This window comes from Ceratotherium simum, chromosome 38, assembly GCF_057802395.1.
Source record: "Ceratotherium simum simum isolate JZ-2026a chromosome 38, ASM5780239v1, whole genome shotgun sequence".
In the NCBI taxonomy this organism is placed as follows: domain Eukaryota; kingdom Metazoa; phylum Chordata; class Mammalia; order Perissodactyla; family Rhinocerotidae; genus Ceratotherium; species Ceratotherium simum.
Genome location: NC_141937.1, coordinates 13,103,143 through 13,117,200, shown reverse-complemented (window position 1 = coordinate 13,117,200; position 14,058 = coordinate 13,103,143). Strand labels below are relative to the sequence as shown.

At 40.6% G+C, this 14,058-nt stretch overlaps 1 protein-coding gene across 1 annotated transcript; it reads right to left on the bottom strand.

The window, feature by feature from the left end:
* Nucleotides 1–8,105: 8,105 nt before the first annotated feature.
* LOC101407821 (large ribosomal subunit protein eL37-like) lies at nt 8,106–8,473 on the bottom strand. The gene has a single exon (XM_087424950.1). It carries the CDS (start codon nt 8,455–8,457, stop codon nt 8,164–8,166), a length of 294 nt encoding a protein of 97 aa, XP_087281076.1. The 5' UTR covers nt 8,458–8,473; the 3' UTR covers nt 8,106–8,163.
* Between the last annotated feature and the right edge of the window lie 5,585 nt (nt 8,474–14,058).

Genomic DNA, 14,058 nt, shown 5'->3' with positions numbered 1-14,058 from the left:
TATATATAAATGGAGGTGAAAGTAAATAAATTGTATGTTTTACCAGTAGAAGTGGGAAATAAGAGAAGTTTGGAGTCCACCATCTTAAGAAGCCACAACCAATAAGTTGGAATTGTTATAGGAGATAAAAATCTAATTACCGTCACTGCTCTAGAATCTCTCTGATATACTGCAGCATCTTCCACTCAAAAAAACAAACAAAACTTGATTTACTACTTTACTTCCAGGTCAAAAAGAAGAGCTTCCTTCCCCTATCTCATGATCAATACAATAATGACTATGTTAAATGTGTGTTTTTCTCCCAACCTTGAGTCATATTTCTCATTTAGTGACTATAGCTATGAACAAGCATCTTGGAATACTTCATTCTCTAGATAATTATATCATCAACCTCACTAGGAAAAAAGATTTGATTTACAGGATTTTATTTACCAGGGTCTCATCTATTCACATATGGATTGTGATAACCGTCGGTTCTATTCGCCAAATATTTCCAGTACTCTGCCTTCTCGGCACAAGATAGGACTGTACTTCCTGTTTCCAATAGGAGTGGGGACATACGACTAATCTGGTCATTGGATTATGAGCAATGTCACTTCTATTCTGGAGCATTTAATTGTCACTGTGAGTTCTTCCAAGGTTCTCTCTTTTCTCCCTCCAGCGTGGTGACCTCCACCAGCCTGATATCTGAATGACTCTTATGATCAAATCTCCTGTGCCAACCTGCTGGGATATGTAGCACGAGTGAGAAATAAATTCTCGCTGTTTTAAGCCACTCAGATCTGGGGATTGGTTGTTACCCGAGCACGATCTGGTTTGCCCCAATGACATCTTGAAGGATACCTGAAATTCCACTCAAAACCAAACAAGTCATAGCTCAAAGTTTTGGTTAATAAGTTACCGTATATTGCAAGAGATCCAGCCTCAATATAAAAACCACAGGAAGTTCTCTATTAATAAATTCCCCTACATATTCCTGTAGTTTGAAAGGGGAATTTCACTCTTTGAAATTTCAAAGGAGAGTCTTTGGCATCAGGTGCCAGGTTGGTCTGCTCAGAGGGCAAAAATCAGGAAACTGTGTTGTTTGACCACAACTTGGAATTTTCAACCTTGAGACCTCGCCTCTTGAGGTCAGAGCTGCTGAGATTTGCAGAACCGGTTATTCTTCCAGTGTTTTCTTAATCTCACTTTAAAAGAAAGGAGAATTAATCTGATGTTATCAATTCCCTCCCCAAAATCCATATATATTTCACAAGGCATTAGTATCCAAACATTCTCATACTGTTTCATTTTCCTCCTAAGTGACTATGATATATTCACCCCAGTAGAATATGAAAGAAGAGATCTGCTCTAGGTTGTTGCCAAAAGCCCCACTCAGGCACAGGAGGCAGCCCAGTGCAATGTGTGAGAAATGAACTGGAACCTCTGTGTTCAAGTCACAGCCCTGTCACTAACCAGCCGTGTGACTGCACATGTCACTTGACCTCTGTCAGCCTGCTTCCCCACCTGTAAAATGTCAATAATAGTGGCTTTGCCTCACTCTGAGGCTTGTCGTTTTCTAAAGAGACATTATATCTGGAAATAATTAAGCAAGTTGAGTTACATTCTTGGAAGGATCATCTGTTTGTGGATACTTATTGTGAACCAACACAGACTTACTGTCTTCTCATAAAATTTTTAGTCAAATTGTTTTTGACACTGCTTTACAGTTTCTAAGTTTTTATTTTCCCTTTATAATTTTTCTCATCTCCATTTACAGAACCAAAAACTCTAGTTTATGCCACAAAATAGGAGAGGTCAAATTAACACAAGATATAACCTTCATCCTCTCAATCCCAGACGTCTCCCTCTTCCTCTAGCGCCTTCTTTTTCTTTGATTCAATTTCAGGTGCCTGAAGTCACCTGAAGTTTGTTGTTTCTTTCGCTGCTGTCCATTATCTCTTGACACCTCAGGATATGGCTTTCCATATTTACCAACTTGCCAGTCAACTGAGCTGATAAAATAGTGTGTGTGAATGAAGACCTATACTCCCACCCATGGTGGTCTTCTTTCCTCAGCTGAGTCACTAACCAGAAAAGAAATTAAAAGCTTCAAACTTTGGAACAGATTGAAAGAGAGGACAGTATTTTGGGAAAGAAGAATTTGAATCACATTCTGCAAAGCACCACCTCCACAGCCCATAAACAGGGGACACCATGGTAGTGGCCAAAGACGCTGGCCACTGTGAGACACGAGATGGAAGCCTGGCCGGGAGCCAGGGACCAGGGCAGGGGAAAAACTTTGCACCATTCACTGGTGGAAACCAAAAAAATAACCCCAGGAACTCTGAGCAGAGAAAAGGAAAATAGTGTTTCTCATTTTTTTTCTATGAGGGCTGGAAAATATATGTTTGGTGTCTGCCTGCCAAAGGAAACTTCTGGAATTTATGTTGGTAGCTTTGAGCTTCAAAGTGTCCAAAGAAATGAAGGGAACGCTGTGAGGGGTGTGCATGCATGTGTGTTTGATTTTAAAGTGATCACTGTGGGCTAGTTAAGAATTTCTGGTTTGGAGATGTGTTGTCCTGTTGTCACTTTTTGGTCTTGTTTTGTTTTGAACTACATGGAAAACGTGACATTTTCGGGGAGGAGAGCCTGGACAGGAGGGAGATTCAGAGAAGAGGCATCAAAACAAGACTGGAAACTCCCCTAAAGCTCATACATCTCAAAACACATGACCGGGGAGGCAGCGGCCGCTGAGGAGCCAAGGCAGGCTTTGCTGTGAATCCTGTATTGCTTTGTGATCACAACAGCGCTTCCTGTCAGAGTCAACAGTGCGTTCAGGGTGGAGTTCATGAGAAAACTTGTCTTAGTCATGAAATGCCAATTTTCAACTCTTTAAAGCAGCCAGGCAACATTCTAGAAGAATATCATGTCTAGAGTTTGCCAAAAGTTTTTTGAAGAAGTTTTAAATTTTGATATTCAATGATTCCCATCTTTTGTCAAAACAAAGCCCACTTGTTAATTTCTCATAGACCTGTCACATGAATGCCATTATGTCAAGCACAAAAGGGGGTACAAAATTAAAACAAGGCATGTCCACTCCCTGAAGGAGCTTTTGGAAGACCTCTGGGAAGTGTGGGATCTGACTGAGAACTACAGCTGGCTGACTTGGGCAGAGAACCATAATGAAAGGCACTGGCTCCAACTTGCTTTCTGCAGCCCCCATTGAATGATGAAGTGTATCAGAAGCCAGACCCTCTTCTGAGCACTGTGGACCTTAAGGAAGTCACTTCTTTTGTGAACTCCTATTCCCACATCTGTTAAATGGGAATAATGTATGTGAAAGTGGTAAGATAATAAGAGCTCCGTACATATTATTTTCCCTCCTTTCTTTTCAGAGTCTAGTAGTGCAAATACTCCAGAGTTCAGTAACATCCTAAGCCCTTATGTTCTGGCCAATTGGATGTCTCTGTAGGGAAATTAATTACCACCTTGAGCTGTTATCCAGGATATCGGTGCCCTAACCCCTCAAGGATGTAATGCTTTTGGCAAAGATTTCTCTCTTATGATTTTTTTCCTTACTCTCACAATCTTCTCACTTCATTAGACCACCCCAGAGCGCAAGGACTGTATCTTATTCGTTTTTGGATTCTTGATGATGGCATCGAAGGTATTCAATAAAGGTCTGTTGGACGAATGAATAAATGCATGAATACATTCTTTAGGGAGAGGAGAACAAGAGAGACAATTGGCTTAAAAGGGGAATGTACTGCAGGACTAACAAGAGGAAAGTGAGAGGGTCCCCCAAACAAAACAATTTTTTTGCCTAATTTAGAATTTTATCCAGAATCAGAACTTCTGTTGCAGCTGCTTTAGAGAGTAGATAAATTACTCCTCCAACCCCCCTCCTCCCCACAGCCACGTGTACAGTACGCTGCTGACGATGATCATGACGATGATGATGAGCCTGCGGAACAGGATTAGAAAACCACCTTTTCTTAAAATGCCTTTGGCAATGTCTGCAACTATTCTTCTGCTGCTTTTAGGGAGGCAGCTGTACCGGTCTTGTCAGCGACACCTGTTTTCTAAGCCACACCTGTTTGCAGTATCTTGACTACACTACGTCTGTGACAGGTGTGACTGACTTTTTAATAGAAATACAGCCTCACTGGCAACTGGGATGAGCTCCTGAAGGGGGCGTGCAGGGTGCCTCTCAGGCTTCATGGACTTACGCTGGCCCTGAGGTACTTGCACTGGTCCAGGTACCTCCCCAGGCTCAGTTGTGCCCTAAACTGAGGGCCAACACCTCATTTTATTTTATTTGTTACTTATTTAATTTTGTTTTGTGAGGAAGACCAGCCCTGAGCTAACATCCATGCCAATCCTCCTCTTTTTGCTGAGGAAGATTGGCCCTGGGCTAACATCCATGCCCATCTACCTCTGTTTTATATGGGACACCGCCACAGCATGGCTTGACAAGCGGTGCATCAGTGCGCGCCCGGGCTTCCGAACCTGTGAACCCCAGGCCACCGCAGCGGAGCGAGTGAACTTAACTGTTACGCCACTGGGCCAGCCCCAACTCATTTTATTTTTAACCATAACTCCCACACTCAGACATTATATCCTAAAGCAGAATCACCGACTGTGGAAAACAGTATGGAGATTCCTCAAAAAATTAAGAATAGAACTACCATACAATCCAGCTATTCCACTGCTGGGTATCCAAAGAACATGAAAACATGAATGCATAAAGATACATGTACCCCTATGTTCATTGCAGCATTATTCACAATAGCTAAGACTTGGATGCGACTTAGGTGCCCATCAATGGACAAATGGATAAAGAAGATGTGGTATATATACACAATGGAATACCACTCAGCCATAAGAAATGATGAAATCCAGCCATTTGTGACAACATGGATGGATCTTGAGGGTATTATGCTAAGCAAAATAAGTCAGAGGGAGAAAATCAAATACTGTATGATCTCACTCATAAACAGAAGATAAAAACAACAACAACAACAAACACATAGAGACAGAGATTGGATTGGTAGTTACCAAAGGGGAAGAGAGGAGGGAGGAGGGCAAATGGGTTGATTAGGCACCTGTGTGTGGTGATGGATGGTAATTAGTCTTTGGGTGGTGAACATGATGTAATCTACACAGAAATCGAAATATAATGATGTACACCTGAAATTTATATAATGTTATAAACCAATGTTACCTCAATAAAAATAATAGTAACTAAAGAAATAAACAAAACGGAATCACCGTGCCAAAATAAGGGAATCTAGAGGACTCTGTTATCCACTCTCTGTAATAAACACCAGCTCTCTCCCTGAACCCCTAGGTTCTGGGTTGAGAATGGATCACCAACGCAGATGATCACTTTCCTCAAAATAATTTTATTTCAGGCACCGTCTTGCCCTTCCCTCACACTGATTCATCTACACATTTCCTCTTAATTTTAAATTTTAGGGAGCAGGCTAGGGGGTCAGGGGTGTCTGAGCTCTTTATGAAATAAGCCCAATCCCTCCCCAGAGCTCTACACACCAAGAGGAGAGACCAGTTTACCAAGCTCTGAGAAGGTATCTAGTTACACAGTGCAACTACAGCGTTACCGGGGCACCACTAAGGGGACCAATCCAAGACGGAAGGACAAAAAGGTCTGCTCATGGTGGCCTTTTCTTCCTGAGTGTACAGAGAATAGTTGGCAGATACTCTAGACCAGCACTGGCAAATATATATCATATTGGAAACATACATGAAATGTAATGTAAGCCACAATGGAAGCTGCCATATGTAATTTACAATGTTCTAGTAGCTGTGTTGGAAAAAGTAGAAAGAAAAAGGTAGAATTAATTTTAATAATATATTTTATTTAATCCAGACATCCAATATATTAGTATTTTAACAGGAAATCAATATAAAAATTATTGAGATGTTTTACATTCTTTTTTTCACACTAAGTCTTCAAAGTCCGATGTGTATTTTACACTTACAGCACATCGTGACCTGATGAGTTCATGTACTGACATGTGTCATCTGATCGAAAAACATAACTAAAATAAGGTAGAAAATAAATGTGACTAGATGGATGCTTCCTCAACATGACACTATGTCTAGCTCAACCCCAAAGCCAAGATTAACCTAAATAGGAAAACACTAAAAGCATTTCCATTAAAAACAGGAAAATGACAAGGGTGTCCTTTACTGCCATTATTATTTAACACAATCCTGGAGGTACCAGACAGTACAATTAGACAAGAGGAAAACATAATAGTTATAAAAAATTGAAAGGCAGATATAAAATTATCATTATTTGACAATTATATGATTCTTGACCCATAAAACCTGGGTGAATCAACTCTAAGGCTATTTAAAGTAAGAGAAGGCAATAGGTTGACTAGATATAAAAATTAATATGCAGAAATCAATAGTCTTTATATATACAAACAACAACCACTTAGAAGCTATAATGGAATAAATGGTTCCGTTAAAATAACAAACAAAAATAAAATACGTAGGAATTCAAGACGAAATGTGCAAGACCTATATGAAGAAAATCTTAAAACACTGCAAGAGATTAAAAGAAAGACTGAAAATAGAAAGGCAGACCATGTTCATGGAAGGACGTTTCAATATCACAAAAAATCGTCTCTTTCTCTATTAGATGAAAGAGATGAAAGAAAATGACATGATTTGGCAAGTATAATGGGACAATGAGGATTTGGGATCCATAGCTACCTGAACATGAATGGCAAAGACAGGATGAATCACCTTCTCACTTCCATCCCATACCTGGAGGGCCTAATTCTGATGGAACAATTGCAGGGTATATGCCTTGATATCCCTCTGGTTTCCTTTATGTGATAACAAAAGAATATACGCCATTTCCCAAGGTCTCTCTCTGCCTCAGTAGTGAATCTATGTCAAGTGAAATGAATGCAGTGGGAAAAGATGGAATTGTCAAAACAAAGACGTTACTCTAATCCTAATATTTTCACTTAGAAACTGTTAACGTTAAGTAACTCACTTTACCTCTCCGAGCCTCAGTTTCCTCATCTGTAAAACAAAGATTAAAAAATGCCTGCTACTTACTTCACAGGGTTGTTGTGAGGGTAAAAATTGAAGCTGGAAGGTGCTTTGGGACTTTAAAATGATTTATTATTATTAGTTTATTATCCAACAAGATGCAATCCATGTTCCAATTTGTGTTTGAATATTATTAACACAGCTCTAAGCCTGAGGTAAATAAAATAAATGTAAGTTTATTCCTCGGATTTGTTTGTTTATTTCGAAGGTGCTTCACAGAATAGAACTTCTCTGGAATAAACCATTCCCAACCTCTTGAAGGATTGCCACCTGTGGTTTCAAACAATTACCCAGAAACATCCGGCTTCCCTTGTCTTCTTCCTCTCCTATTGGTCCTTTCCCCTCCCAGAAAATGCAGAATTGTTTATAGAAGGATGGATGTGAAACACCTTGAAATCTTTCATCTGTATAGAATATATATGTCCCTGACTCATCACTTGAAAGAGAGTTGTGGGACCAGCATCCAAGTATGCCATGAGTGAGAAATAAACTTTTGTCACATCAAAGTCCCCAGATTTCAGAGTTAATTTGATTCCACAGCATAGCCCATCCAGTCCTGTCTCATGGCACTTGAGTTTTGTAAGTGGTGGTCCTAGAGAGGAATTAGAGTTCAGGGTCTTACATGTGGAGCAGGTCCATGAGATGGCCAAGTGTAAAGTACGGCAACATTTACAGGGTGCTGATGTGGAGTGGGGATAAAGATAATTCGGGGGCGACCCGGGGCATAGCGGTCAAGTGCACGTGCTCTGCTGCTGGCGGCCCAGGTTTGGATCCCAGGTGCACCAATGCACTGCTTGTCAGGCCATGCGGTGGCAGCGTCCCACATAAAGTGGAAGAAGATCGTCACGGATGTTAGCTCAGGGCCAGTCTTCTTCAGCAAAAAGAGGAGGATTGGCACGGATGTTAGCTCAGGGCTGATCTTCCTCACAAAAAAAAAAAAAAGATAATTCTGACGACAGGTGGGAAGATTTTCTTAAATGTTATAAGTGAGGCCTTTATTAAAGGTCTATGTAAAAAAATTTCTTTTTTTTTTTTTTTTTCTTTTTAAAACCAGAACATTTATTGCATGACTAATCATCGAAATCCTTAAGACGAACTGGATGCTGCAACAGCTGCCCTCTTGGGTTCAGGTGTTGTTCCTTCACGGAATCCATGCCTGAATCTGCGGTACACAATTTTTAGGTGCCTCATTCGACCGGTCCCGGTGGTATTTCGCCTTTTAGCCTTGGCACTCCAGTGATACTGTCTCTTCCTCTTGGCAGGGTAGCCACATTTGCCACAGGTCGACTTCTGAAGGTGGTAGGCCTTAGAGCCACAGCGGCGGCACAACGTGTGCGTCTTGTTGTGACTCTTTCCAAACAATGACGTTCCCTTCGTCATCTCGCTTCTGTGGCCAAGACCAAAGAACTAAAAAAATTTCTGTAAAAATGGGCTTCATTATATCAGAGATAGAATTAGATTTGGTAACTAGGAAGGAGGCAGACGGACAATGGGTGGCTGAATACTTTTTTGACTCAGTGTATAAAGCCTTTTCTTTGGAAGAGTGTCCATTGATGATGCCTTACAGTCTGGACGTGGCAATACAATGAATGTGAAATTCAGCCCACACTTACCATACTCAAGATTGAGTAAGCTTACCGCTCCAAAGAGCAGACGAGACTTAACGGAAGTCCATGCCCCTCCCCATGTGGCTCAGGGGCCGTTAGCAATAAATGTTTTTATTTATAATGAGAAACAGTTGAAATATGGAAGGAAATGATGGAAGGACAGGATTTCCTATAAAGCTCATGAACAAAGCAATAATAAGCAAGGTGCCTTTCTAAACAGTGCTAGTAAATTTTACATAAATGTCTGACATGACCTTTTGTGATTTTGAGCTACAGTAACATCAGAGACAGTAGCCAAAGCATTTACTATAAATTCAAACATTTTCCTATTAATATGAATCAATGTATAAAAATCAATGCATACCTCACGTTCAGACACACTCAGAAACGCTATGCGCAGGCACACACACAGGGAGAAAGAATATATATGCTCTTATCTCATTTTCTTTAAAAATGTTACATTAAGAACGCACCAGCAAGTGCATATAGTCTAGGGAAGGAAACAGCAAGGTTCACTAAGGAATTATGAAATACAAGTCACCAAATTAGCATTCCTCAATCAACAAAAATTGAAATGACTTCACCAAGCTTTGTCCTAAATAGTTAACAAGTCAAACTCTTTTTCCCTAAGAGCTGAGAACTTGGCAATATTACAGAATTACTTCATTACTTGACTATTAAAATTCAGGGACCTCTCAATTATATATATTTGAAACTTTTTAAGTTTATTTAACTCTTAGAAATAGGGGGAAATAATATTATTCTCTCCTGCATTCTCAAAACTTTTTTTTCATTTATATTACTTCAGTCACCTGATGGCTATCAAAGAAAGCAATTTCCTATAACATTTTATTCTACTGCAAAATGCATTTCCTGTACTTTATCTAGAATATATATCATGATATTGCTTCAACACCAATGGGGAAATGACTGGCAGGCAAGACACTGATGAGAGAGGATAGGAGAGAGTGAGAGAAAGTTTAAGCCTCTAGAACTTAGGTCTGAATGAGGAACACACATCAGAATAACATGAAGAGCTATTTTAAGATATTTGGGCCCACCCTCTGAGATTCTAGTTCTGCAAATCTTATTAGTGGGCATATGTTTCTTTTTCACAGTGGCTGTCAGAACAGTGAGCCAGGTTTGGAGCCCAGCTCTATCAAGTGAGTAGAAGCAGGGGGCATGGCGTGTGCATTGTGTACCAACATCGCTCCTTGCTCTGCCTTACTGTCCTCCCCCCTTTTTCCATTTGCCTCATTGTTCTTACTAATTTTCAGTCAGTCGATCTTGCTAAATTGTGTGCAACTTTATAAGCAAACTTGAATTCCTTTCACAATGTGGAGAATTTAAAGTAAGTGAGTAAATAATAATGGAGCAGGGCAAATTCTTCAATAGGGAAATTTTATATTTCATGTTATGGTTCTATGCTTTCCATGACCTTTTTCTCTCGTTTCCGAGTCCAGTGCTGCAGTATTCGTGCCTTACCCCATTAACCCCATTCTCAGGAGAGCATCTCATATCCATCGTTGACACTCAGAATAAACTCAAATCAATGTGCCACCCTTCCCAGGGGGCGATGTCTTTTCTCTAATTGCAAAATAAGATTTATTACCTCTTAAATGAATTTCAGATATCAAGGAAATGGGAGAACGTGGAGGAAGCAATCATGGACCGAACTGTATCTTCTCAATACTGCAAAAATTATACCACCCACCAAGGACTGGTTTCTGCTCAGGACATTTTAAAGGAAAATGTTAGGGCTTAAGTAACGATTTTAATTTATTGCTTTATTGATAGCTTTCTGTGAACCATGGGAAGAGCCAAATTAATAAAGATTCTGAAGAGAGACTACTGTGTTGAAATTAAAAGACAATCTAGGGAGAATTAAATAGCTACTGACTGTCCGTTTATGTGGAAGGGAGACAGAAGAGATCCAAAATATTGAAGAAGAAGAGGTGAAACCGAAATAATTAGGTCGTTGTTAGCCTGGGATGAGAGTTGAGGGTGGACTTTAAGTCACAAGGCCATGAGTTTAAGAGTGGCCGTGAGGGCAATTGCTGCTCGCGCTGCATTTTGGAGAGAAGTTTGCCCTCTTTGTTTGGACTCCCTGTGTGGACTCAGAATACCAATGTCCCTATTATGGATGGAATTGTGTCTCCCAAAAGACATGTTGAAGTCCCAACCCCCAGTCCCCATGAACATGACCCTATTTAGAAATAGAGTCTTTGCAGATCTAATCAAAGTAAGGTGAGGTCATACTGGATTAGGCTCACCCTTGTAGGACACCCTCGATGATGTCTTACAAAAACAGGGAAATATGGAGACAGAGACACACACAGAGAAAAGTCCATGCAAAGAAGTAGGGATAGAGTGGAGTGAGACATCTACAAGCCAAGAACACCAACAATTGCTGGCAACCACCAGAAACTAGGAAGAGGCAAGGATGGAGTCTTCCCCACAGATTTCAAAGGGAGCATGGCCCTGCTGACACCTAGATTTCAGACGTTTAGCCTCCAGAGCTGTGAAACGCTACCTTTCTGCTCTTTGAACAACACAGTTTATGGGACTTTGATATGGCAGCCACAGGAAACTAACATAGTCACTGTGACCTGTAGTTGTGCAAAGAGATTTTGTGGAGAATACGAGAGCAGACTCAGAGCAGAACAAGGCCTCTTTCTGCCCCGACCCCTCCAGAACTCACCTGCCTCTGACAAGACCGCCTCACAGACCAACTTCCTCCCCAGGGCGTGTTCTGCCTCAGTAGCCTCAGGGCTAGGGTTCCAAATGACCTGGGTCTATTTCACCACCCCCAGCCAGCCCCCAACATCAGTAAAAAGAAGAGCACAAAAGTTCAACTAGAAACTGTTATCGTGAATTTCTGTACTTCTTAAATATTTAGTGGGAAATATGTATTAATTTTGTAACTATTGTCTGAAAAATATTGTAAGGAAGGCTCTTGCAGAGTATTTAAAATTTTTCTGCAACCACCATGAGGTCCGTGTCCTAAAATCTCTAATTGCACCTGGGAAAACTTAAAATCTTGGTGACATTTCTCAGCTCTTAAGTGTAGCTTCTCGGGAGAATATAAATCTGTTAATAATGCCTCCAGGCTCCCCAGTGAGCCTACGGCTTCTTTGTTGGGGGGTCAAATGTTGGGGCAATCATTTTTGGAGTTTCTTCTTACTCTCCTGAACATTTGAGACAGACCAAGAGAAGACACGTCCAATGTCAATGCTCATTAGCAACTTGACTCACCACCTAGATGCCCAGACACTGCCCTAGGACCCAGTTTGTAGCCACTACACAACTCCACAACTTCCAGCTTCTGAACATGTGTCCTGCTCTGGGTCTTCAAACTCTCACTTTGGTGCTTCCTTCCGTGCGTCCTCGAAGGAAGGGCCCCAGATGCGAACTGTTGCCTAAGGTCTCCCAACGAACTCTTTTTCCTTGGATAGCCACAAAAATGAAACTCTGGAGATCTGATGCCTGGTGGTCCCAAGGGTATTGGAGTCCAGAAAAAATCACACTAGAAAGGACTCTTTCCCCTCACAACTTCACACCTCCCACGCCCACCTAATTTCATAGCGATGAAGCCAGGTTGAAATAAAACCTAGGAGCAGCTTTGAAGTCAATAGAGAACAGTTCAATCTCACCAGTTTAGCTTTAGTTTAATAGGTGGGTTAGAGGGAGGATAAGTGAGGAGAAATAGTGGGATGCATATAGCCTTAGTTTTCTTGTGTTTGTTTTTTGTTTGTATACCAGATAGTTTATTATGCATAACCATGGCTTTCTGTATGCTCCCAACACTTCCATCAGTGACTATTCTAAGCATTATTTCATTTAATCTTTTCAACAGAGTGTGAGGCAGGTACTAGAATTGTCCCCATTTTCCAGATAGAAAGGTTAACTAACTTGCTCAATTCCACCCTGCGTAAGAGACGGAGATGGTCTATCTGATTCCTAAGCGCAGTCTCTCCCGTTAAGCTCTACTGCTGCCTCCTTCTTGCTCTACTTGGCTGTAGCAACAGTCCCTTAATTGTCCCAAGACACACAGTGGTGGAGAGAAGTTATATAGAATCCACTGATCCCGGAGCCTGAAGAAATTGAATGGAATTCAGTGTAAACAAAAGAAAAATGATTCTAGACTCTGGGAGAAAACTAAAAGGATGGAGAGTGGAGGAGAGAGGGGAGGGGAGAACAGAGTAACAGGACCACTGCACACGTTCATATAGATTGTACCTGCTCGATTGCAGGAGGGGACCATTCACATTATATGTTAAGTAAAAGGTCTCTTCTAGGGTTGTTCAGTGCACAACCTGTGCAGCAGCATGAGGTGACCTCAGGAGTGATACTGCAAATGCCAGAGTGAGATATTATTGGCAGTATTTAGAAGAAAAGGAGCTGGGGTTCTTGTTTAAAAGAAAAGGATGACCCTTCACAGAGATAGTATAATAAAAGGATGGTTTAGCTTGTATCACTCAGGCTTCTGACCTGAGTGTTATAATGTTAATAATTATTTATGGAACATACATATATATGCACATAAAATATATATGGATTGAATACTTGAATACAATGAAATTGTTGTTTTATGGTTTAAACTTTTCCTAAAATTAGTTTTTCTTCTTTGCAGATACCTTTTTTAATTCATTCAGATTAGATTTAAATGAACTCTTGTAAGAGATAAGAATGGAAGTAGGGATTTGGCAAGGGTCAATAGAAAAAAAGAGAGAGAGAGAAAGAGAAGAGAGAGAGAGAACTTGCTAATAAACTTGCCAAAAAAGAAAATGAAATTTTGGAAATATGCTGTATGTGGTATAAAATCCAAGTGTTTTTTAAACGACGGCTTTGTTCACAGGAATATTAAAGTGATCATTTCATTATACTTTGAAAGGATTTAAGACCTAAAGAAACAGTGTGCCTTTCATTTCAGCTGTAAAAAATCCAAAATAAGAGAGACACCAAACCTAAATTTCTAAAACAACATATTCGTGGCCTAAACCTGTTCCCAAACTCCTACACCTTCAGTTATTTGCTGCATGGGGGGCGGGAGGTGGAGAGGAGAGGTGGCATTAATCACCCAGCTATTTCCCAAAAGATTTGATGTTTCACAGATTAAGTGATTTTTGCTCCCAAAACTTTGGAATTAAAACAAAATTCTCATCGAAAAAAGGAAGGGGTAAAACAAGAGGAAATGGAGTGGGAAATACAGAAAATTAGAAGTCCTGGGGTCTTGTCGGCATTCTGGTTCTCTCAGAGAATGAAATCTAAGATAACCTAAGAGTCTCTCTGTGAGGCTTCAACCAGGACTTGGCATAAAGAATTCCAACTCAGAAAGGGAACCCTCATACACTGCTGGTGGGAATGCAAACTG